The sequence below is a fragment of the Hylaeus volcanicus genome, chromosome 4, assembly GCF_026283585.1.
Source record: "Hylaeus volcanicus isolate JK05 chromosome 4, UHH_iyHylVolc1.0_haploid, whole genome shotgun sequence".
NCBI lineage: Eukaryota > Metazoa > Arthropoda > Insecta > Hymenoptera > Colletidae > Hylaeus > Hylaeus volcanicus.
Window position 1 is genome coordinate 13626668 of NC_071979.1, and position 27639 is coordinate 13654306.

Consider the following 27639-nt stretch of genomic DNA (forward strand, 5'->3'; position numbering starts at 1 on the left):
ACAACTTTAAGTGAACGAATCTGTGGTACGACCATTTAAAGGGTGGTCTGTAGTTCAATTGCGATGAGTTCTGATAAAACTAAAAGAGTTTATGGATAATTTTGAACATGCTAAAGATAGTTCTTTACCTGGTCTTAACCATGATGTTTTGAATGATCTTTATTTATAGTACAGCTAAAATGGAGTAATAATGCTTATTGTATAAAAACTATTAATATAATCAAGTCAAGAACTAATTACGATGGCACATAAATTTCTCAACAATCTTCTTCGTGCACCTTTGTATATTTGGTATCGAACAGTATCAAACACGTAAGCACCAAATACAATCACAAAAATTGCCAGGTATTCGTTGCATAAGTACTGCTAATAAAAATTGTTACCATGAATTTCCTATTAAATACTTTTATATCAATTGTTTGAATACCTAATCGTATCAGTTCTACTAGTACTAGTATTCGTAATACATGTTCACAAGTCTGAAACAGGCAGATTCACAAAATAGAAATAAATGAAATTCTTTTGTAAATAAAAATGTCGAGTGAAATTGTTGAATAAAACGTTCCATCTGAATTTATTCACGTTTTCACGTTCAGATTTCACGTTGAATAAATAAAAACACATCCAAATAATTATTACATCGAACAGATGTTGCAGATAAATCTCTACATTGTGTCTTTATTCGTTATCTGTTGGTCAAATAAAACTCTCTACGTTTATATTCTGAAACATTGAACCATTATTTTTTATGTTATTATGCTGAAGGAATCGATGCAATGGATCATAGAAGGTATTGATCTCATGAATATTTTAATAAAATTTTACTTTATCCTGTGATTAATACGTTGATAAATTACGATTTGTTGACTACATTTTTTTTTTTTAGCTGAATGTCCTTGTAACATGATTACTTGGTTCTCAGGCTATATTAATTGTACTCACAGAATAACCATAGATTTCAAACTATTTCAAATATGGTTTCTTGTCTCAAATATTTCTTAATATGTTTTGACATTCAAAAATCTTAACAAATGATTTCATGCTCGCAAGATATATGTAAACTATATCGAGAATTATTTATTGAACACCACTCATTAACTATTTCAGCCTTCAAAATGAAGTATTACTGAAGTAATGATGAAGTAATACTTTCTTTAAGACTGATTTAACGCTCTCAAATTTGATTTCAACACTTTTAATTGTTAAACTACTCCTTTACACAACTTATTTAAAAGTCATAGTAAAACGACAATCATACAGGCAAAAGACAGAGAATATTACTCACACGTGTGGTATGATCTTCAGAATTTCACCAAATGCAAGGCCAGCCATGTACTGTACAGCCATAAGATTTGGATCCGATGCTGATTGGCGCTTCTTGTGGGAACAATACCTGGCCACACAGTTTGCTTCGGAAAAAAAAATTATACTAGACGCCCTTGGTTGCACGCGACAAGAGACGTTACTGCGCGAGTAAGTCTAAAATAGTATTAATAATGGATCCTGGACGCAGAATAACTGTGAAACCTTATTTCACAATTATTATATTTTTGAAATAGTTAAACACTTCTGATCGATAACATTAAAATTAAAATCAATATTGCTATTGTTACTTTTTTGTTTCATGGCAGATACATTCAATACGCATTGAGTCGTAATTACACGGCGAACATTCGAAAACAGGATGTCAGTGCGGCACTTGCTTCTATCTACACCTCAGGACAATTTGGACTAGAAGTGATGTTGGATTACCTGTTACAAAATTATGAAAACGTCTATGCACAGTAAGTGAACAAATATTAAGAAGAAAATTTGTATCGTCGAAGTATGCAAGAGAAATATTACTGTATACATCGTATTATGTTTCAGTTATGGTGAATGGAACAGCGTTGGACAATTATTCTCTAAAGTGGCATCTCGCATATCCACTCCACAACAAATTGAAAAGGTATTTTTGTTGCACTAATAGATATTTTAAATTGTTAATATTAAAAACTCTATCATGATTCTTCAAGATGAATGAATATTTATTTGCATGGATATAGAAAAATAGTGTAATACGTCGTGAAAGCGTTATAAACATATGACTAGAATGTTTATAGTACCCCATATTCAAATTCTTGTATCGCAAGAATTAAAATGTTACTCTCACCTTTATACAGGGTGTAACAGCTGACGAAGATCACCTAAATATCTTTTTTATGATATGAAAATCACGCCATAAATAATTTTCATATCACAAAAAAGAAGGTAGATATTTAGGTAGCTTTTTTCAGCTGGGATACAGTGTTTAAGCGTTCACTGAATAAACAATTTGTTTTCTTTTTCTTTCAGCTCAGCAACTTTATAAAAACGAAAGGGAAAAACATCATATCCATTTTATCTACCCTAGAATCATCACTTAAAACCGCAGAGGATAATTACAAATGGTACCAGACTCACTATAATCAAATTCACACATGGTTGAGTTGGTACAATAACGGTGGAATCGTTTTTAGTAGCTTAGGTATAGTTTCCATGACGATATTTTCAATAATCGTATACATGCTAAGTCAGTAAATATTGCAAATTATAACTGAATAAGAACTGAGATATGTTATGTTGATATATATAAAACGTTAAAAACCGAAACATATTCTATAGAAATTAAGTATTGCATCAATAGTATTATTATAAAATAAAGCAAATAATATATAAGTTTATTTCTGATTCCCTTTTGGAATATTATTTCCTGCCAGTCTCAACGCGCTACTTCGTTTGCTATACTTTGTTAACTTCGTTAATCTTGAAATCGCATCCTTAATTCCACATTTATTCTTTGGAATAATCGGGAAAATATCCAAGTATTTTATATCTAATGACTTACTCCGTAAAACACTCGTAGATTAATAGAATTTTTTCAGAGCAAGAATTTGGGAATATTGGTAAGAATTATTTCAGTATTTATCGTCAATATACATGGTCTACGTATTAAGTTATGCTACAATTTTTTGGCAATTCCGATAATGCGATCAAAAAATGTTGTAGACAAAAGTTTATCAGTTTTTGGTGTGCTACATGTTCGCATATTTTTAGATTTGAAAAAATGCTTTTTACGTAAAAATATAAAGATAGATTTTCGAGTTCAGTCAGTTCAAGGTCATATTGTATCAATGTTGAATTCGTCTCGATATCAGCAATGACACTATGACGTCCAAAACATACGGTGCCGTTTTAAAAAGCCAAGATGACCTTTATATTTTTACGTAAAGAGCATTTTTTCTAAAATGTTTTTTAATTTGCACTACCTGAAATATCTAAAAAATGGCACCGTAACTTAACGGGTAGAGCCTGTATACCATTGTATCTATCGTATGTTAATATAATTATAATAATTATATTAAAGGGGTAACATGTCTGGAATGGTCCGAAAGAAGTACATATTTGAGCATTTTCATTCAACGCCGCAATTTTCTTAATTTTATATATTTTTAAACACAAAAATTGCGACACATACACTAAGAAACGTTCTCTGGAATACTCTGAAACTTAACACCAGAAAATTTTTCGTTTGTCCCCCCCAAAAAAATCATAAATATACTTCTTTTTGCGGACTTGATTCGAATCGAAATTAAGCGAAATTATTATGGTACACAGTGTAAACAGAAATGTAAAAATCGATACAACTTTATTATATGAAACCGAAATACAATGCCATTATACAACTTGTTACAACCACAGTCTGTCTTTAAACAAAATGGCTTCATTATAATATGTATTCATATAGCAACAATCTCGTCACACGAACAAGAAAAACTGCAACAGAGCTGTTAGTTCATGCTTTTGCGGTCCATGACTTAGAAATATATTAATTATGAAAAACTCGTTCATCGTTTTCTTTTCACCTATAGAAACTGGAAGATCGGAATTCCAAAGTACTTAAATTATACATTGTGCGTGATGAAATTCGATCGTTAAATTGGAAAGTCCATAATATAATAAATACTGAGTTTACTCGCGATAATTTGTAACCGACAATATCATCATTTCTTATCCTAGTCTGAGATACCGTAAAAACGCCAAATTAATATCAAGTATTATGGGACAAAGGTTTATCAGTTTCCCGACGCGTAGAAATTCTTCAGCCACTCGTGTCAAACGAATACCAAACGATCTTCCAAAAACATAAGAACTATTTCATAGCGCAAAATCAATTGCGAAAAATTGAACGAATTTTTAGTGCCAATTGAAAAGTAATTACACGAGAGCTTTTCAACTCATCGATGAAAGACGTCGAAACGACTATAACACGAGATCGAGAAATCGCAACAGAGAAACATTTTCTACCACATAAAGAGTTCAATTGATTACAAATAATGACGAATATTTCGAATTTTCTACGTTAAAAATATAAATTACACAGGGACATTATTGTTCTACACGTAATGGTCACAATTTGGGATCGATTAGGTGGGTTCGCATCAAGATCAATCCCGTTTATCCGTTAAACGCTCACGATTCTTAAAGTATCGAATTTTATGGTGCGTTTGAATATATATGGGCGGTAATCGACCTATCCTACCTATCAGCTAAACATCTATATAATTCATTGATAATATATTAATGTTCGACGCATATTTACAAAAAACTTACAAAAACACTTAATACACGTTTGTAAACTTCGAAAACATCCTGCTTCGCGCAAGTCTGCGTTTAATTGGAAATGAAAATGAGAGTTTGGTCGTGCGGATTCAATATCCCCACGGAATTGAACGACACCCGCAAACGTTGCCACATGGCCACGACTTCCATCCTAGAACAATAATAATTGCTCTTCCAAACGTCGTAGATTCATGCGGTATTCCTTTCCTCCTTATCATTACGCAGTGTTCCTTTTTAACCAGTTTTTAATTGTAACGTGATTGACTTCTGTCCATCGTATGTTGGCTTGCGACTGTTCGATCGCTTGGTGCACTGTTCTCGCCGCGCTACTTAGCTCGTTTTTGTGCTCTGTCGTAAAGTCCAGCAACTAAACATCAAATGAAATAGCAATAAAATATTTGAGGCTATCACGGGCTAGTTCTTCATGGTTGATACTAACTTCGATCGATACCAACGCGTTGGTACTGTTTCGTACGCGCAGTCTTCGCGAGTTATTACCGATGGGATTACGCACAAATTGCACACATCGCAGTGATAATCAGAAGCTGGGTTTTCCACACGATGTAGTCTCTTCGAAGGTCCGCTTTAGTCTCTCATGGTGTACATTTTCCTCGTCGGTATGGTCGCTTTTGGGAATTTGATGAAGATGGGGAGTGATGGTAGCAGGGTAGGATGGTGTCATGGAGTTGAACACTCATGTATACTTGCTGGTTGGATCTTGTGAGGTCATATAATCGGTCGGAAATCGATCTTTACAACTTAAGCTAACCGCAATTAATAATCGGACACCTTTTTAGACAAGGATACAGCTAGACTTTTCGTTCAAGACCGTACGATATCAGAATTAGGAAGTTCATATTTCAATAATTTTATTCTTCTTATGTATGTTCAGTTGTTCACACATAATTCTGTAATGGATAAATCAATTACCATAAAAGTATTTCGTTTTGTAAAGTACATTCTGGGGGGGGGGGGTGGAGTCTAGTTTTATCAAAATGACTCAAATATTTATGTTTTAAACTAAAAATAATTACGAAAAATATTACTTTTCACTTTCTAATACTTTTCTTTTAAGGAGGTTCAATTTTTCCACTTTCTTTAATTTTTTTATTTCAGAAGTTTCCTTTTCCTTGGATGGTATGTGTATAATGTTAAGTTTAGGGAGTATCTTTTAACAAATTGCAGCATGATTGGATCAACAATTTGTAAAACGACTTTACTTATTAAAAATACTGTGGTAGGTAGGAACTTAGCTAACCAATCATCGTCAAAAGTTTTTGGTTTTTCCAGTTTGGAAAAATCCGAGACACTCGTAACGTAACATATTTAGTCTTGGGGTCTCGGCGTGCAACGTGGACATGTATACCTTAGAGCCGCGACATCCCTGTCGTCCTAGGGATCAATTACCTGTGCCAATAAAGGAATAACTGCTGTTTCGGTTTACGCCCTCACAAGATCCCTACCAGCGATTATAATTTATAGACTATAATTTACAGTCACTGGTAGGGATCTTGTGAGGTTGTAAACTGAAACAGCAGTTATTCCTTTATTGGCACAGGTAATTGATCCCTAGGACGACAGGGATGTTTCGTTACGAGTACCTGGAGTTTTTCCAAACTGGAAAAACCAAAAACTCTTGACGATGATTGGTTGAAACGCAAAAGTTTTATGGTAATCGATTCATCCATTACAAAATTATGTGCGAACATACTGTTACTTCGTAAATATTGCTTCTAACATTTTGCCTCTCTATACATATGTACAGTTAGAATTTCCATCGAGTCTTAACCTTTCGAGCGATACATAAACCACTAAACGGAAGGCCAACAATAGTTTATAATATGCTATGTTATAGTTTATAACAGAGATACACCGAAGTATCTTCAATTGTCACTACAAAAGGGAAGAGCAAATTCTCACGAACCACCACTAATTCAACTAACTTGTAGAAACCTTCTGCATTTACCAAGTTCTTAAATAAAGTTAAAATTATTTGTTAAAATTGTTAAACACTCATTACAGTTCTGCTACTTCAATAGTTTAATTAATTCGATTGTCATTAACGTTCACATTCGAAGTGAGCATACCAGAAAGACGTTCTTTCAAATACAACCAGCTATTTTGCTCACGCCGTAACACATACATAAGAAGAATAAAGTTATTGAAATATGAACCTCCTAATTCTGATATCACACGGTCCTGAACGAAAAGTCTAGCTCTATTCTTGTCTAAAAAGGTGTCGGTTTACTAATTGCGGTCGGCTTAAGTTGTAAAGATCGATTTCCGACCGATTTTACGACCTCACAAGATCCTTGTCAGCGATTATACAGGGTGATCCGCTCATTAACAGATACAATGGACAACCACAACAATAGCCGACTGTCATTGTAGACTTTATGACGATGATCCACACAGGCGCTTTCGCTACGGGGGTTACCATCATAAAGTCTGGAGTTCAAACAGTGCGATAAACGAGCAAAATGAACATCATGGTTTGCAACTTTGAGAATTGAAGAAATGAAGAGGTCGTTGGCACGATACTTGAAAGCTCTTCTGTTGAAGAGCCAGTATACATATAGCAAGTATATAGCATACTTCATGAAGAAGTATACCTTTTTCAAGAATGTAATGACACACATCTCCAACCAAACGATATCACTACAGTGCCTGGTGTTATTATTCAGATTTTATTAAGTGAGATTATACGGGATGAAAACTGAAATAAAAGTATGTTTTTTCAAGAATGTTTTGTATTAATGTACAAATTTTAGGAAACATCTCCTATTTATCTGATAATGGGACCATTGGATTTCTATGAACGTTTTCACAAGTATTTCCTGTTTCGTCAAATGATATATTCATACGCGCTTACATTTATAACTTGTTCAAATTTAAACATTTGAAAATATAAAACACTCTGGAACACATTTATAACATGCTGACAAAAGAAAACAGGAGTCATTTCGAAGAATTTTTACATTAATATAAAATAATCTTGAGGAAATATACTTTTATTTCAGTCTCCATTCTTTTGAACCGAACTTAACAAATCTGAACAATAATACAGGTATCGTAGCGACAGATTTTACATGTAGATATTGATATCAGTGTGTTGTTTGATCCCTGAAACGTCGGAGTATGTTATCCAAAAGACACGATTTACGTACGAAAACCTCAGTTAGTATCAACCATAACGATAGTTTCACAAAATTTCAAAAAATCAAACTTTATTAATACTTATTTCATTTTGTTTTCAATAAATAATATAAATTCCTGTCTGAACATTAAATGTGAATTTTATGTTCACGGTTGTTATCGTCTCGAAACTTTGACGCCGATTTTTCCGCCGATTTTTTATTCTTCACGATGTTTTAAAATACATAATAATTGTAACAAAATTCGGACAGACTGGAACTTTCTATTTTATACTTACATCTTTAAGCTCGCATCTGGTGTTTATGCCTCTGGTTGCTGATTTTACTATGTTGGTAATAGTTAGCGAAGATGATCCGAAACTGAAACAGATAAATAGTTAATATAATTAATGTCATTCATTTCTTTCGAAATTGATATTTTCATTATTGTAATTTAACAGTTGTATGAATATATTTTCTTGTATCATTTTATGAATTTTCCCATTTAATAATTCTTCTTTATTCCTAACTTTTAGTTCAAGAAAATAATACAATTATTTAATTTGGACTGTCGCGATGTTTTCTTCTGCATCACATTATGTGAAATACATAGCGTAGTAGATTTCTTAATTAAAGTCTTGTCTATTTTATTAATTTTCTTCTTACGTTGTCCTTATATTAATAATTTTTTATTTTAAAAGAGTTAAACATGTAATCGATCAAAATTAATATAAATAACATCGTTCTTAATGAATTGAAAAAAACATGAGGTAAATATCAATATATCTCCGACTTAGAAACAATTATCTTGAGAAGACGGCCTTTCTAAAAATCTGAAACCTCTAATTTGGAATGTCTACTTGGGCTATTAATTAAATCGAAAGAATTGATAAAATATAACGAAATACTTACTATTCTTTGAGACGTGACCACTTATTTCGGAGAAAGTTGAATGTTAGTGAATGTCCGATATTGTTGTTGGCGACAGAACTGACAACTCGAGTAACATCTTGTTTCCTAATTCCCGAATTCCCAGTGATCGTCCAATCCAAGTATCGACTTAGAAGCCAGATGTCCCTGCTGCAACCGAGTGCATTCAGAAGCAGATCCTTCTCGGAGCCAACGTTCGTTTCCAGATACCTTTGCCAAGCAAAGTCCCATTCGGTTTGCCCACCAACTCTAATGGCCGTGCAGTAAACGACCGTCTTCAGATTCGGCGAAATTCTACAAATAAATGAATACGTTTTATTTAAAGCGATGCGAGCTTCTTCAGTTTTGTATATGAACAATTTCAATACAATATTAATCGTCGTAACATTCGAAACATTGTTGAAAAGGCGAACATAGCAACGAATATCACAATATTAATTGCACCAATCATATTATCTGAAAATATAAAATGTCAAAGTTTCTGTTATTTGTATACTATTAATTGGTTTTCAAATAAACAGTTTAAAATTTGTAAGTATGGAGAAGTTCAAAGCATTCAGATAACATGAAATTGGAATAAATGTTCAAGATCAGCGTATACAATGATAATTCTCTTCTAAATGTTTACAAAATTCGTACAATTCGATGTTTTTGGTAAAAATCTGAATCAACGCAAAGTTCCATTTTGAAAACTTCTAGTTAAGGAAGAAAGATATTCGAAAGCCGTTTCATCCTTTAAAAACTGAATCGCATTATTATGATTTTAACAAATATTTCAGAAACGTCTTGTATACAATTAATACGAATCGAAACTCACGGGTTATTCTTGTTTGGATTTGGGGTGTTACGCCAATTGTGGAATTGCTTCATGGCATTTTGTACGCAGTCCTCGTGACCGAAATTGCAAGCCCAAGTCAGCACGTCGATGCGGGTGAAAACTGTCAGCTGAGGATCTCCAGGGTTATCCTTGAATCCAACTTGCTTATACACGTTGTCAAGGAGTTTCAAGACATATACCTGAGAAAGACATTTTATCATGACGTAATCCGAATGTTATTGGGTTTTTCCTTACGAAATCGGATACTGCGAAATAGAGCAGAATCTCAGACATTGTGTATAATAATGTGTATAGTGATACTTAGTATTCGCTTAAATATTAATAACAATCACGGTTCAGAATAAGTATTCATCGAAGACATTAATCGTGAGAAATTGGTAGATATCTATTGGTTGTAATAACGAAAAATTAACCATTCGCACTCGGATGTCCCTTATGAAGGGAAATCGTAAGTCTAGCAAATTTTGGTTAGTGATAATGTAGAATAAATTTATGCTAGGGCAAATTTTTTTTAAAATGCATGTTTCCTTAAAGTTTTCTTATTGAAATTGCACAAGAAAGCAAACCAATGTCCAACCCAAAGTGGGTTCAACTCTCCGTGTCTTATTTTTCGGTGAGACTTCTACGTTTGCATTTAATACGATGTATTAAACGGGATGGTGTAATTCCATTTTCACGTATCATTATAAATTTAAAGAAGACAAGACTCGCACTTAGTATTACTTCTACTTACTCGGAACTTATCGTAACCTGGCATCTGGATCAACATGTCATCCAAGTAGTGCATGGCAGTGAATGCAGCCTTCCAAGGCAAGTATTCAGTCTCGTGAGCTAAGTATGACGTGACATCCAACGCAGTGGCGTAATCCAATCTCCCAGCTCTCGCTAAATTCAACGCGTCGTCGATCAACTGAGCACGGTTGATCGTTGATATGTCTCTGAAGGAATCCTTGTTCAATTGGTGGATTATCATCTGCCAGTTTGTCCTGTCATAGTTGATTCTATAATATCCTAAAGAAACAGATTTGTATGAACTATTTTATGTGTACAAATTATACAAGATAAAGAACGCTTTGTACACATGTTACATTAGAGTTCTTACCGGTTTCCAATACGTTGAAGATTACCCATTGGGTCGGGTTCAAATTTAAATTCGACATTGTAATCGTTTTCGTGGCTTTCATCCATTCGGATGGCTGAGTTTTATTGAAATCCAATTCACTTTCGGTCGTGTACGTGATTGGCACCCACCATAGTGGCTCGGCCTCGGACGTGGTTGTCATAGTACCATTGCGTAGTAGAAAACGTTCCTGAAACGAATGTATGATGGACCGCCGTAAAAGAAAGGTTATCCCGTCACATTTCGCTTTCAACGAACCTGCATCAACGTTACGGAGCCATTTTTGTAATTTCGAGTGACTGTCACCACTGGAAAACCAGTCTGAAGCGTCCAAGTATCCATAATTTCTTTGATCGTCACCGCGGGATCCAGTACTTTATCCTTGTGCGCCTGTTTTGTCAGAGCGTCCCATAGATCATTCTGCTCGGCACTTTGATAAGCCCTGTTACAAATTGCAATGAATAAAAAAGATGTCTGCATCGAAATACAAATATTAATAATTTACTGTTGACTTTATATTTCCATCTCAATTAAACATTGACACGCAGAATATTTCAAACGCCGTAGATTGTAAGAAGAAATGGCTATCAAAATCATGAATTTTCGCTACGTATTAATAGCTATGCTTGGATAATTATTGTTATAATTACTGTTCCATTGGAATAAGCATACAGATCGCTGCAAGTGTGTACTTACTTTCCGTTCAGGTAATTTGTTAAACCCTGTTTGAAGACATCGGTGGTGAGGAAATGGTCCATCATTCTTATTATCGAAGCACCTGTTCGTAACGCGTTAATATTATATTATAAAAACCGTATTTTTGTAACTAATTGACTATGATACTGTTTTATACCTTTTTCGTACGAAATTCTGTCAAAGATTTCGCTGATCTCATCGGGATTGTCGACTTGGATCGATATAGGGTGCGAGGATTCCAACGCATCCAATCCGAGGACAGATTGTAGATCGTGAACAACAAATTGTTCCAAAACCTTCCACGTTGGTTCTACCTGGAAAATTCAAACAGAATATTACAGAGTAAGGACGATGTTCGATAATTCGATGTTTGATATCCGTTTAAAAATAAAAATTGTTTCGGGTAACATGCACCCGTACATCCTAAGGAGTTAAGAAATAATCTGTGTTATATGTTATAATTTACCTAATTAATTATATTTATAAAACTGTTAAATTATTATTTTTTAACGTTATTTAGATGTTCTTCGTTAGAATTATGTATCAGCCTGATTAAATGTTATATAAAAATTCAAATTTCAAATTAAAATGTGCTCTTTTTTACCTTCCACATCACTGTTCAGTTGGGCGAAATTAAATAATATTTTTCGAACGCATCAAGTTCCGTTTTATTTGTATGCCAACGGGTTAATTGCTTAGGATGTACTCGAAACAATGAAAGAAACTTGTTCAAGTCTTCTTACCTGGTTCATACCGATGTATTCTACATAAGAGGCAAACCCTTCGTTTAACCAAAGATCTGTCCACCAACTCGGGGTCACCAAATTTCCAAACCACTGGTGAGCGAATTCGTGAGCAACTACAGTGGCTACTCGTTGTTGGTTACTGTTAGTTGAGACACCGTCTTGGTATAACATAGCAGTCTCTCTGGAAACAGAGTGGAAACGGATAAGTTTAATTGTCTTAAAACTCTGAAAATATGCACTACATTTATTGCGATTTAAACGAACGCAGTGTATCGTGAATATTGGTAAACTCTTAAAATGAAGAATTGAAGGGACCACGAAATAAAACAGTAATGATATAACTCTACTGCTAAAACATTCAATCGTTTTATAGAATGAGTGGATTGAAAAGATAATTGTTACTCGAGTTTTTGTCTTTCAAGGTAGTCCAAAAAATTGATGGAAGAAGATAATAAAGTTAACCAAGGACTACCTAACAACAACTTCACGACTTTCAATCTTGCAAAAACAATCTAATTTTTCTAAAAGAAATAGGTTTAATCAACCTTATGTAGGACAATGACTAAAACTATAAGTTAAATACGATATATTATATGTGATATATTATATTAGGGGGCATGTGACATCAAATAATATAATTGAACAAAAATAGATAGATACTTTTCTAAGTAAAAACGTGTATTGTTTTTTTGAATAAAATAACAGACTAGAGAATTATGGAATCATACAAACACGAATTGAACAATTTATAATATATACAAATTTTATTAAACTACCGCTACGTTAGGTAAATTATGATAAATGCTTAAAGATTACATGTCTCTTCCCAGTATCGATTTTATTTGCCTTATCTTCTTTAAAACAGTAATATAATTTTTAAAAAGCAATTACTATAAAATGTAAACAATGTAAAGAAACATATTTGACTTGTAAAATGTCTGTCATTTGGTTTTTCAGCGAAGTGCTTTCCAAGTGTAACTATAATACAAAGATTGTAGAATATCTGTCAAAACGAATAACATTTGGAAATTAAAGCCCTACTTGATGTAATAATCATTTTTTATATTAACGAGGAGATGTAAAAATCAGAATAACATTTACCTGTATGTAATTAAGCCCCAATTCTCCATGGCGCCCGCTGAAAAATCGGGCAGGGCAACGTTGTCTATCTTGGGCAAAGGGAATTTAATCTTGAAGTAATCCTCGTAGTACTCGAGAATCTTCGGACCAATCTTCAAACAATAGTTCGCTTGGTCAATCGCTTCGCTGCGTGCCCAGACTCTGAAGTTCCCAGATTCCGTTTTCAGCATCTCAAAGTCCGAAACTATGAATGCCACCAAATAGGTAGACATCGGTACCGAGCGATCGTAGTGGTCCCACACGTACGAAGGCAAACCAGGCCTGAGATGAACAACAACAAAAATTCATAACCAAGGCCTACATAATCGTTTGCTTTAAATTAATACAGTGCTAATCGATCCGGGAAATTTCCCTCTTTACGGTACATACCCATTATGCATATTTCTACTAAATATATGCAATAAAATTAGAGATAATATTGGCAGATACTAGACAAGAATTCATTTTCAAAAGGTGGACGTATTTGAAATCACTCGTACTGTTGGTGTTACGTAGACTCGTGTAAAGGGAAGCCACAGCAGTTTCTTTTAAATATTTCTTTGTTATGATCATATTATTGTGTGCTGTGCTAAAATAAGTAAAAATTAAATGCGCATTTATGATAACTAGACTTCGGATTTTTATGCATTTATAGGAAATTTGAATATGCATAAACTCCAAATACACACGATATGCAATAATATAAAAAAAAAATATTGAAAGTAAAGTTCATATTATAATATATTCAGAGTGAAATAAATTTCTATTTAGGTTCAATTTTTGTAAGAATGTTTGCAAAGATTTCATTTTACATAAGGATCCGCAGTCTGATGATAACGTTTATATATATATATAAACTTAAAATGCATTATTTACAACGTTTCGTCTGGTCATTTAATGTTTGTTAAATTAATCTTCCATCAATTCCGTATGCTCAGTCGTCGTCCGTAAATAAAATGAATTAAACTTCGAGCGTTGAAACTAATTTTAGCCTCACGACAGGATAAAACATCAGGAATCCTTGTCATGACATTGATATTATCCTTTAATATACGAAGCTTCATGGTATTATCGAATCTGAGTAATTTTCCATCTATGTACGAGTATTTAAATACACATACAAATTCTTCAGCTTAAAGTATTTTTTAATGACGCTATTATTTCGTTATTTACCTCTTCACTATAGTACAGGATTTTTCCGAGTTATATTACATTACGGGATGTACTCTATAATGAACTGTATAATTAACGTAGATGATTGTATCTTACGAAAACAAATTGATTACGTGCTCGTTGAACGTGATGTTTACTAGTTCTGAAATATTAACTCTACATTTCAATCGCGCGTATGGTTCCAGTGTGAAAGATGGAATACATCGTCCATTTTCAAAAATGTACTATAAAAATTAAAAAGAACACTACGAAATGTGTTTTCATACGTCAAAGCACTTGTGTTATTTATTATTTTCGTATCTTCTTCGACATTCTATAATTTGAAATGATTGAGTCTGTAACGAGACAGGTTGAATCTATTCTGTTAAATTTAGCATAATTTATAATTTGTAACCTTAAAAAGGAATACAGAATAGAGTCAAAGTTTTAAGTCTAGAGAGAACGTATTTTATTTAAATATAAACATGTTCTAAAGCTTAAGCTGTGGTCTACAGTGACGAGATCACCGAGTGTATTTGTCAACAAACTCGAGAATGTGTGAAATGGTGTATATTGTGAAAGCATTATTTAAACAGAGATTACGAGTGATCGTTATGATAAGAAATATGGAATTTCCAAACTTGGAATAAACAAATATGAAAAAGCAGCGTACGCTTACGCACTTTGTACACAAGAAATTATTTTGAAATTTAATATTTAACGATGGAAAGTAAGTTTGTGTATATCATTCGTTATACTTTAACCTAATCAGTTGTTTCTGGAAATATTTGCAACATTAAAACGTTGATTATTATTATCATGGGAAATGATATATGTAAGTTACATGTACAGGGTGTAAGGAAATGTTATGTCGTGGCTTGTCACAGATGATTCTACACTCTCTGATCGGCGAATATATGTTACCGAAATTTTCTGCGATATTGACCATGACCATGACGTTGACCTTGAAATTAAAGATCGAACTTTTTTAATCGTATCGTATGACAGTCACAAAGGAGACCAAAAGTCTCAAAGGAAAAATACGTCTCAAAGCAACAGCGTCGTCAAAATTGATGTTGTAGTTTAACTATCAATTAGATGAAATATGATTAGAATAATTCCCAAAGTATGCTTAAATTTTCGGTCGTCGCATCAAAAAGGCCCCTTTGACGGGAGCACTTAAATGTCCATTGTTTATGATATTTATGAAAAGAATCTTTAATATAAAATTACACTATTTGGAGGGACTGTTGCAACGGTTGGGCAATTCTTCTGCAAGGTCCATTTTTTAAACAGATGTCATGGTTATTGCTACTTTTGAAATGGTATCAGATTTTCTTGCGTTATCACAGTTTAAGTTTGACATTGAACAAGAGAAAAAGACCAATGCGACGGAGGAACTTAGAACCTCGTCGGACTCCACAAAATCGTCACTTAGCTGTGAAATTGGATTCGATTCGTTTCAATTACACGTTTGACCCAACCGCGAGAACGCTCGGCTCCGAGGCAACGTCAATTTACAAAATGTCCGAAGCGTCTCGTGTCGCGCGAAATCGTTATCCACAACCAGTGGCGAACCTATATTTATCCGTCACTAATATATCCTATTTATTAGGCCTTTCATCTTTTGTCCTCAGATTTTTTCATTTCTTCAACCGATGAGGAAATATTTACAGTACTGTAGGAGTCTAAACGAAAAATAAGGCACGGAGATTCGAACCCACGATTCTCGGATCCATAGTCGACCGTTTTTCCTACACGATCAATCTCGCATCTACGTATCGTGTTCTCGTTTGACTCTATCTTCTTGGGTATGGTAAGCGTAGATACTACAGCAGCGAGTGTCAAAAGTTTTCAGTCGAAAAATTTAACACTAAACCTACCACGACCAGTCAAATGACCGGTTTCAAACTATTGTGTACACAGTTCTTGTACAAAATACTAGCTGCGCCCCGCGGTTTCACCCCCGTGAAATACTATTCTCATTCACGTAGAAGCAATAATTACTGTAGTGTTTATGCAAGTATGTAATTAGGTACTTCGTAACAGCCGAACGCATTTAACTGGATGTAATGTAAAGATAGATTTTTAAATGTAAATGTTAATTACGAAGTCGATCGTGCGACGAATGATCTATAATTCATTTCTCTATGAATTATTTTCATTTTATATTATCTTCTAAACTATGCGAAAAAATAACATGCTGTAAAGGGCAAATTTTGTCTTCATAAAATTTCCCAGATGATAAAATGATTCCTTTTTTATAAAAATGAATATATTATACCTAGTAAATGCCCTTAAAGTTCATTTTATAATTTTCAATTCATTTTTAACATAAAAGACATTATTGTGGTTTAAATATAAAAAAAGCTAGATATATCGTGTCCCTGACTTTTTTTTTAATCTATTGATAACCAATATTTTTGTATTACATTGTTTTCACGTATATCCAACCATTTGGTCAGCGTACGCCGATAAAGTAGCCAAGCAACTCGTTTCTTCCGATTTGATTCACAAATGTTGAAATTTCAAATTTTTATCAAAATAAAACATAGCCTATGTTACTCAGTGATAGTGTAGCACTCTATTTGTGAAAAAATTTCTTAAAATCGATTCGGTAGTTCCGGACATTACCCTGCACATACAAACAACTAAACAAACTTTACTTCTTTATACTATTAGTATAGATAAAGATCCGCAGTCTAGTAATTACTTTTTGTTAAATCTGAAAGTTATTGTGCATTACAATGTAAGTACATCGGGTCTGAATGGGTCGAGTCGATCAATCTTTTTTATTATGTTCATTCCCATTTCAGCCCTGCTACATCTAGCCATAAGTTGCGAACATGGTCACTCACACTGGCATAGGCTCCCCCTTTCTAGGCATATTCGAGATGGACGTCATGTTCTTGGGTCGTGCGATGCTGATCTGGAATCTGGCTTTCAGGGCTGGCTCGTCGAAGCACGGAAAAGCGCGTCGCGCGTCCGTCGCCTGGAATTGTGTCGCCGCGATCCATCTGTAACATAAAACCGAAAGCGAGTTCGGTAAACAGCCAATGGAAAAAGCGTGTTTGCACGTCTCGGGGCCGAGTGTCTGTTCCCTGTGTCCGTCCAACGGCGGCAAACCCTCCCCCGCGGCCGTTATCAGCGACGACTATCAAGAGACACGAGCCTCCTATTCAGCTTTCAACGATTTACTCTGGAGACGCTCAGGGAAATGACGTCGAGCTGTGTAAATTCACGGATGCCTCTTACACTGGGGAGAAATATTGTCTTCGGGGGAAGAACCGACTCGCTCCATCGGACGAAAGCCGATGGGGAGGGGCGAGGGGGTGAAATTTCGCTTCTTTTGAGAACTTTCGCGATGAACGGAAAGCGTGGAAGCGAACGGTACGGTTCAATGGACGTAATCGTGGAAAAAATCGGACGAGAGTTTTCTTTTTCGTTCGGTTAAATAGTGGAGTGAAATCTTCATCTTGATATATGAAGGATAGTCACCGAATATATTACTTTGCGATTAAATATCGATTAATGTACGTTTCGAGTAAAAATGAAATATGACTCGAAGCGGGAAGGATTTCAAATTTTTGAGGGTTATTATGATGTTTGTGTGTGAGCCCTTTTATATCGTGTTAATTATTTAAATATAATAATATCGACCTATGTAATGTATTATAATGTGAATGTTGGATGAATGTTTATATTTAAACCACTAGGTATGTTTGTATGTTTTATAATTGTCAGTTATGTTTATCAATTTGTGTTAGTAATATATTGATTAGTCATTCAATTTGTATTGCGATTTAATTTTGTCGGACATATTGTGTGTTATCTTGGAATTTTGACAGTTTTCGCCGAACCTCTAAGTAAATATCTTTACATCTATTAGTTGTTTTAGTTAATTTCATTACTTTAAGATGACCTAGTAAGAGTCAGAATCGTGCTGGCCAAAACGTTTCGAATTCTTGTTGCTAATAAAGAGTTAATATCTATCTTGTATGTAACAATTTAATACTGTTTATTGTTAGCTACGTGTTATAACACCATATCAATACGATGTAAAGTAATTATATAACTTTTGTAAAAAAAAAGAAATTTGAACTAGATATTCGAACAGCTGATTGAAAAATTCAGAACATTTCATAACGGGTTTCTGAAATTATTAGTTTCTATATAAATATATCTGCCGACAAAGACATTTATTTCTACGAATTAATATTGCCAGACCATCAAATTTGTACATATATAACAGTTTAATTAAATCCTGCATATTTTCGTAATAGTCACGAGTTTTCGTAATAGTGTACGATATAATAAAAGAAAAAACCACACAAGTATGTAGGCAAATTCTTACAAAAACATGAATATTAGACACAATGATACCAATAAATATTTCCGATGACTTTAAATGAGAAATATTACTTTTTTATTATTTATAATACATACTCTTTGTCAAAGCTAGAAGAGATCAATTACTGATTGATGATCATATTTATTTATTACTCGAGTGTGATGGTTCATGAAATTATAAATATTATATTTACTTTTAATTAATATATAGAATATGACAGAAATCGCAGTGTAATTGGAAAGAATGTAATGTTACTTTTTAAAACAAGATGTATTTATTATAGAGAAATGTGACTGGCCAAAAATGATTCGAATTAAGCGTTCAGAATTTCACCATCGACTGTATTAAAAATTCCTATATGCAGTCTAACCTTCACTCGTGAAATCGTATGAAAGCATGTTACCTTCATGGTAAAGATATTAGAATCGTCGAAGGATAAAAAGCGAAAGCTGCTCGAGTACTGAAACGATAGATTGTACTAGTTATACAGTTCATCATAATTCAATTCACGAAGTGAAACTTTGCTAAGAATGACACAGCTAAATGTATGCTTAAATATGAATGTTATCAGTTGAACGAAACTCTTATTTTCAGCACAAGTGTACGAAACTTTATTCCAAAGGTTAACTTAATTTTCAAGGTTAGATTTTTTAATGCGTCAATCTTAAAAACCTGACAAACGGATATTTTCGTCGTTTTCTTCTTGTTAAAGTTATAAAGTCGAACACTCGTATATTCTATATCTAATTAATACTTCACGCCATATTCAATAACTTCGTATTCGATAAAACAGCACAGGAACGAAAGAAATTAAATAAACTCAATCAATTTTACCCCCTTACCCGACTAAACCTATTGCAAGATGAAATAAATTTCATTTAAAATTTAAGGAAACGAGTAATTTATGTAATAGGCGTACGAATAAGTTCGGTAATCCTTTACATATATTCAGCTGTAATTACATTTCAAATTGAAATTTTCTTTTTCGCCGATCGGTGTTTTAAGGTATTAGCTTCACGCTACTAAATTCACTATGTAACTTTAACCTAATTGGTATATAACCTCGAAAAACAATACTTCGCACCATGACGTTTCAGAAAGAGCACATTAGACATTGTATGTTTTTTGCATTTAAGTTGAAGAAAAATGCTACTGAGGCTACAAAAATGATTCTCATTCATACGGCATATTCTCCAGATATTGCCCCTTCAGATTACCATCTTTTTCAGTCGCTATAACACCACTTAGTTGATTCTCATTCCAATCTTTCGAAGAAGTCGAAAGAAGCATTAATAAGTTTATTGAATCAAAACCACCATCTTTTTATAGAAATGGAATGCGGCAACTACCCGAAAAGTGGAAGAAATGTGTAGAAAGTAATGGTGATTACTTTGAAACATAACATGTATTTCTTTTTCTTATAAATAAACATCGAATATACATATGATGAAAAGGCACCGAACTTATTTGTACACCTAATACTTGTAGTCTAGGGTGGGTACCCCTAGCATCTAATAACGTTTTAAAAACAAACCAGCCTATTATAATAAACAAATCCGTTTCAATGCTCCGAATGGAGTCTACTGTGTAATTAATCTTTTTTCATTCTTACTCATAAGTCTGAAATGTATATTAACATACAGTGGGTGTAGAAAGTATTCGTACACCGATCAATTTCCAAAAAAACTACGTAAAATTGTAATTTATTAACTTATTTTTTATAAACAATGATATTCTACATATTCTCGGAAATCTCTAGAATAGGTAGAGTAAAAAAAAATAGCTATTTATGTAAGTTGCGAAGGTAACAAGAAAAAAACAATTAAAAAAAAACAATTAATCGATAGAAATGTTGAAGCAATAAATATTCGCACAACTGTTTAAAAGTACTTTACTGGAAATATGATGTTTTCTAATTCGTACGGAACAATAAACTAATGTGTTTACGTTACAAACTCTACTGTAAATGGTTCGTCATAAGAATCGTATAAATACTTATTGGTTCTATACTTTTACCCACTTTTCGCATTTCTTTTTGTTAATTTCACAAATTATATTAACTAGTAAATGTTGTTTGGACTACATCTATCTTAGAGACTTCCGAGAATATGTAAAATATCATTGATTATAAAAAAAGAAGTTAAGAAAGTACAATTTCGCACAAAAGTTTTTTGGGAAATTTATCGGTGTACGAATACATTCTACACCCACTGTAAGTGGTCCTGAAGTTACGCTCCGCAATGTACAAGAAAACAAGTACCTTATGTACTTGTAGTCTAGACAGTAGCCCTACCAGCTAATAACGTTTTAGAAACAAAGCAAGCCTATTGTAATAAACAAATCCGTTTCAATGCTCCTAATAGATCAGACTACTTGTACCTCGAGATATCGCTTGATAAAGCGATTCACATTTACAAGACGCAAATAGCTGCCACTTATAAGGTAGAATTAAACTGCCGGGGCGTTTACCTTGTCTGATTGCCAACGGTGTACGAGCTCCTATAGAAACCTTCCAGTCGGTCGGTCAAATAGCCAACAAACTTGAGATGCACTACGTATTGCTTGCCTCCCTTCAACGTGTCCGACGTTTTAATCACGTGAAACTCCCGTTCGGTGTCGTTCATCTGTTCTACGATTCCAATTGCTCTGGATGCCTTGTCGTTCGACGCTGTGTACTCCCTGATGTTCGTGAAACTTTCGTCGATGTCCATGTTGACCGCGTGAAGCGTCACGTTTCTCGTGTTCTCGGTGACGTTTACAAGTATCTTCACCTAGGAGCAGAAACAACACAGTGAACCAATAGGTGCGATCAAATCCCATCGCGTTTTCTCTTCTTTTAACCTCAGCGTCACTTGTGTAATCTTTCACCCGGTGGGTCATTGGAGACCCTATTCTAACTTAGAAGTTAGGACGCACTGCCGTGTCAGTAAAATACACGATTTCTAAGCAGTAGCCAGAAAGAAAAGTAAACAAACAATTCGTGTAAAGTCTTGTATTTCATTTTAGTATTGTATGAATTTAAACAAATCCTGGAAACCTTTTAAAAAATTGTTGCTCTTGACGCCCTGCGACGCCTTCTCTAGAAACAGCTTTTTCTTCGCTATGGTGTACACCAGTGTTTCCCAACGTGGAGCCCACAACCTCCAGGGGGGGAGGGGGGATTCGATTGTTAGGGGGAGCAATTTGAAAATGGACTCGTCCAAATTTTAAGTTAACCTTCCTCTCCTACGGTGGGTCGTATGCGACCTTGTCACCTAAAACGCATTTATCACGCACAAATGGAGGTAGTACTCACTAAAGAAGAACTTCCTTTTTAAAAACAAATTAATTTTTATTTATAATCTTTGGGTGATTTCAATCTTACGGAATTCAGTCTTCACAGTTGCAAAAATCTAATGATGTAGGTAATTATTGGGTTGGTGCATAAGTATCTGCGGTTTAATTTTACTTTCATTATGAAAAAAGAAACATAAAACTTCAACAGAAACATATACATGTTTGTTTCGAAAATTTACTTACTGTGTTTGCTCAATAATTTCCTAGGGATTTCTTCCTAAAACCTATCATTAAAGTTTCTTTAGTGAGCATTTCCATTTTTTAAATATTCAAAATTATTTATATATTAAGCATTTTAGAAATGCTTTGGTGAGGCATAGCACAAAAAAGGTTGGGAAACACTGGTGTACACCATTCCGGATATAATTGTAAGTGAAACCCCACAAATGTCGAGAGTGATCGGCGAAGGGAAAGAGTAAAACTGCTTCTGCCCGTGAAACTTTTCATACGTGTCAATTTTATTTTCATTCAGCTCTTTTTCTCGTCTGACTTCTTTTTGCTGACGTTCTAGAAAAACGTCTACCGAGCAAGAAACGAAACGGTGTTTCGAACTTTCTAGTTACGATCACTCACTAAACAAGTTCGTGTCCGTTCACCCCTGTAGATGAACTCGCGATCGTCGTTCTCGTTTTTGATATTCCTTTGCGAATGCATAAAAAAAGGAAGATGGGACGGTGAGATATCCTCGAAGGCTGGGAATTAATTACTGCCCTCTTGATCCACATCTTTTGACGCGAAGTGCTTTCCAAGCATCAGGACTACCGATCGATTTCTCCCTTTGTTCGTCAAACAGAAGAAGGAATTCGCGAAACGTTTGAAAATAACACTTCTAGTTATCCGTTTATTCTGTAATTGATACCGAAGCTTTGAAAAACTGAAATGTAAAAGCATACCGAATGTTCTTTGCGAGCGCGAGACATCCTTTATTGGATATAATTAGAGCATGATTATTCGAAGTACTATTTCAAATAAAGGAGACAAAGGTAGCTCGTTAAAGCAATAGTTTCGGCCTTGTTCTTTTAGGACTTCATCGGCAAAATTACAGAAAATATAATTATCAGTTCATAGCAGGCAGGAACTTACAAAATATAAGATATAAAAGTAAAGTGTAAATGATAGTTAATTTACACGAAATTTACAAAGTGCAAAGATTAAAGTTTCCAAAGATAGCAGAAAATACAATAAACAGAGTCATCCCGTCAAGGACACCCCGTATAATATACTGGTACGTTTTAATTTAAAATTTAATAACGAAAATGTTATTAGTTTTAAGAAAATATTATAAATAAAATAAATAGGTATATAAATGCATGTCCAAGTAATGTTAGAAAGAACATGGAACAAAAGAAATAAAAGGTGCGAATAACCAAAAAACGAGAAGTACTTTGAAAGTGGAATCATCTATTTGTGAGTATACTAATAGAGTTATTATTCCTATTTTACAATATATAAGAATAGACTGTACAATTTTTACGAAAATTCGTTTACCGTAGAAAACCTAACAAGGCAATGTTGAAATATATTGAACTGGTGAATGGACTGGTTAAATATTTCAAATGACTACAGGCGTTCCCTTATCCGATTTCTTCTTTGCCAATGGAAAAAGCGAAGTGAAAAAAACTTAGATCAACATTAAGATTTTCATAAGCAGTGGTTATTATGAAATCGATTTAATCGAATAACTAGTTCTCGCACGACCAGCAAAATATGTTAATTAGCACAGTCATCGCATCGATGGAATATTCTCGTTCAAGGTTAGGTCAAGGAACATAAGAGGCTAGACTTAAGCGGGTCAAAAACTTCTTAACGATCGTTAAACTATATTTCCTGTAAGTTTTACATAGAAATTTCACCTGAATGCTACTTGAACGGGAGGAATAGGTTTAGGCTTAAAAAGCCCGAAAAGAAGAGTTGCAAACTCAAAACGAAAGATATGAGGAAGAAAAAGGATTGCTATATGGTGCTGGAATCGTTGATTAACCAGTAAGTAGTTTATATCAATTCATTACTGTTTGAACTTTTTCATTTCCGTATTTTTTTTTCTGAACGCGTTGGTTTCGACTTTTTTTGTTTGTATATATTCTAACTCAAAAACTTTGTAACCAATCATTTTAAAAATTCATAGTTCCATTATATAATTAGGCTCTAATTTGGAGTAATGTCATTGTTGACAGTATTTTTTTATTATAAAAGAAGTTCTGAAAAAGTGACATGAAACTGCACTTTTGTTGAAACACCTCTAAAAATGCAATTTGCAATTCTTTACAGGGGAGGTTAGGTTCATAGAGAAGAAGGACATGGGCCTAAAGTAAATATGAAACTCTACTGGTTTCTGAAACCCTATTGGTTTCAGATGAAAACTGTGGTCTTCAGAATGTACACAATCAGTTACGTCTGATGGTGCAGTTGATATCTTCCATATTTTCTGATGAGATACTTCAAAAAAATTACTATATTTACTTGAATATATGTATAAAGTGTTCTAAAAGTTTCAATAAATTATATATACACTTTTCTTATGAAAAAAATTCATACATATCGCTACTAATATGAAGTCTTAAACCCATTCCCCCCGTTAAGGGATTATACACCTCCAGAATTTAAAAAAAATATCGACAATTTTTTATTATTGAGTATTGTTCTTTATTGTTTGCAAAGTATTTAAGAACAAGAGGCATAAAGACACGTATATAAGTGACGAATGTACGTATAATGAATCATGTAAGCGCGTGGACGCACACTGGTTCAAATCGGCAAAAGTCGAAAGGTTTCTGATAACAGAATTGCAAAATTCAAAATGGCAGATTCAACACGGCCGATTTATTTTCCAATTAATGGTATATGATTACAATTTCGTATAGATATTCTTTCTAGAATTATCTATCATTAATTCATCAAACTTCTTTGTACAGACATTATACTTTTCTATAAATTAAGAAAGAATGATGTTTTAATAAAAAGTCCCACATCTGTTATACATTTAGCTGTGCGCCATTTTGTGAGAAATCAAAATAATTAAAATCGACTGTGGAGACGACTAGTTTTATTTATGTATTTGAGAAAGACGAGAGATAATGATCGAGAAATAATGACGATATTCTTTGGATTATTGCTGAAGTTGTTTGCGAAAAATGTTCGTACGGAAATAATCGCGACACTGGTAATTTTACCAATTTCTAAATGAAACATGCTATAGTAATAAATAAAAGCATACAGTCTAGAAAGTTTATAGTAATTTATGGCCAAAGAAAATTTTCTATTCAAAAGTTGCGCAAAGTTCGCCTCGCTTTCGCTTGTCCTAAGCATACATAAGAGACATTGAGAGAGAAGACGTGTATACTACCTCGCCATTGAAAGTGAAGTTTCCCTCCCATATAAAGGGTGTCAACCTCAGCTCGTAAGAGTCTGGCACGATGGATCTCGGTAATCTGACGTCGAGTTTCTTCTTGTTGAACAGGTTCGGGGACAGCATACCGCGGGATTCGAATTCCGAGTTCATGAGATCGTTGCACGGCTTCGTGTGGATTTCCTGGAGACATGAGCCGAAATGATAGACGAGAAGTCCCGTCACTACCAACGATATCAGGAAAGCTGCGCCCAAGAGGAAACCGCCGCAAGGAGAAATCGTGCATCCTCTCTTGCGTCCAAACGTTGTCGTGTGCGCGTCCATCATTGCCAAAACTTCGCGGGACTGGGTCATATCATGTGGAAACCTGAAACCATCCAAACAAACTCACATAAGTTTTCGAGGAAAACTGGTCTTTCTTCGTGTGCACAAATAAGGACATTCGCCCTAAACGATAGTGTCAGTAATTTTTAAATTTTTGTGTCCTCAATTGTGGACGCCAGGCCTGACAGGGCTAGCCTTGCTGACGTGAATTCACGTCATTTCAAAATTCTATTCCTGGTTACGACAAAATTATAAAAATCTTTTTATTTTATACACTACATATTTACAATATTGATATTACAAAACATATTTCTTATCATTTTTATCTTCCCCCTAACGATACTTTGCGATGTTCAGCTTCAAAATTTTATTATTCTCATCAGTTCTCGGTAGTAGAAACGTAAAATACCTATTTGCCGGTCGCGAATGTGTTAACACTAGAACTGCCGATATCATCGCGACTCTATTATAAATACGAGAATATCTTTCAAATTAATCCAACAGTGAGCATTGATGCACATATGCACAAACCGCATTTTTCTTTGATATTTTATTACACAACAACATAAACAACAACTTATGCACTGTTCCTAACAGGAATAAGACGTCTACGATACAAAAAGGTCACGTCACCATTGAAGATAATTATTTCTGACGTCACATCTTAAAATTACCATCAGAATTTTTGCGATAGAGTGTTATTCGTGTTTGCTTCAATTTGAATGTATAATAATTAGTAATTACTAACTAAGCTAAGCTCAATTTTTTTGTTTCTCATAATGTTGTGTACGCACTCACTATATGTGAAATAAAATATACAATATGAACGTACTTATGATTTTTAAAACACAAAAAAAATATTTATTTTATTACTTTTTTTCATGCTGCAATTTATGCTTTATGTACAATTTTTTTTTTATTTTATAGACAAAGATTCCATAAAATCGATTCGTTACTATACACGGTGTTTCTGAATATGTGAGACCTTTTTGGAGGATCAAAGTCGAATAGTCCTTTATTAGGCTTCGTTATCGAGATATGTTCAGTTGCAATTTACAGGTGTGACTTTTAGCGCGTGCTGTTAGAGTCCCGGCCAGCTGTCGCGTGGCTGCACATGAACGCACTCACACAACTGAAATATACACCGATGCACGCTCGCTGTTCGAAAATATACTACAATACACTTTGGACCACGCCATTGACATCTATTTAGCACAGGTTGAGCCAATGATCTCCTATGACTTGGCATATATTTTAGGCGATTCATCGTTTGCAAATGCGTTTAATCAGCATTTTTATTCCATTTGTATCTATTCAAGTCGAATTTGTGTATTACTGGTCTACATTACACGTTTATGTAGGCAAGAAGTCATGACCCAGACGTTGAAAGGTATATTAATTTAAATGATAATAGTTATACCCATAATCCACCCCTTCAATTTGGTTTTTTAATTGGGAGAGTACGAGGAAGACAAGGGCGAGAATGTTTTCATTTGTGAAACTTCTCTTATTCATTAACTCTCTTCTGCAATTCTTCTACCGGCTTAAATTTGTCCTCTGCCACCGTATTCATCAAACCTTTTCTGCTCTAAATGGTTTTTCTACATTTAAATTTCAAGGTTCATCAATTGTAAACAGGATAGAATACACATTTTTAACCGTAATATGTGTTATTCGTTTGATACACTTTTGTAAATGCGATACAAATCATTAACGAGAAATTATAACATGGTTCAAGAGTGCTCGTTCCTTGTCACATCTATACCTGAAGGTTGCTCTGGACGATATAATTTATATACAGTGCGTGTAGAAAGTATTTGTACACCGATCAATTTTCCAAAAAAACTGTGTAAAATTGCAATTTATTAACTTATTTCTTATAAACAATGACATTCTACATATTCTC

The 27639-nt window shown here is 34.0% G+C and overlaps 2 protein-coding genes across 3 annotated transcripts in view; one reads left to right on the plus strand and one right to left on the minus strand.

Annotated features, from left to right (window-relative positions):
• The window catches only part of LOC128875275 (putative aminopeptidase-2), a 40209-nt gene extending 37500 nt beyond the window's left edge, over window positions 1-2709 (plus strand). The window contains exons 29-32 of the mRNA XM_054120717.1: window positions 1306-1473; window positions 1632-1784; window positions 1870-1948; window positions 2335-2709. Coding sequence (XP_053976692.1) covers window positions 1306-1473; window positions 1632-1784; window positions 1870-1948; window positions 2335-2559 — 625 coding nt within the window. The 3' untranslated portion in view covers window positions 2560-2709. The remainder of the gene's footprint in view (window positions 1-1305; window positions 1474-1631; window positions 1785-1869; window positions 1949-2334) is intronic.
• A 941-nt stretch (window positions 2710-3650) lies between these two features.
• The window catches only part of LOC128875276 (aminopeptidase N), an 80285-nt gene continuing 56296 nt past the window's right edge, over window positions 3651-27639 (minus strand). For both annotated transcript variants that reach the window (XM_054120720.1, XM_054120719.1), the window contains exons 2-15: window positions 25407-25776; window positions 21197-21498; window positions 17235-17393; window positions 13207-13506; window positions 12103-12286; window positions 11517-11673; window positions 11360-11441; window positions 10922-11105; window positions 10646-10853; window positions 10277-10554; window positions 9523-9722; window positions 8688-8999; window positions 8075-8156; window positions 3651-5008 (exon numbers count right to left, since the gene is read on the minus strand). In XM_054120720.1, coding sequence (XP_053976695.1) covers window positions 4859-5008; window positions 8075-8156; window positions 8688-8999; window positions 9523-9722; window positions 10277-10554; window positions 10646-10853; window positions 10922-11105; window positions 11360-11441; window positions 11517-11673; window positions 12103-12286; window positions 13207-13506; window positions 17235-17393; window positions 21197-21498; window positions 25407-25763 — 2955 coding nt within the window. In that variant the 5' untranslated portion in view covers window positions 25764-25776 and the 3' untranslated portion in view covers window positions 3651-4858. The remainder of the gene's footprint in view (window positions 5009-8074; window positions 8157-8687; window positions 9000-9522; window positions 9723-10276; window positions 10555-10645; window positions 10854-10921; window positions 11106-11359; window positions 11442-11516; window positions 11674-12102; window positions 12287-13206; window positions 13507-17234; window positions 17394-21196; window positions 21499-25406; window positions 25777-27639) is intronic.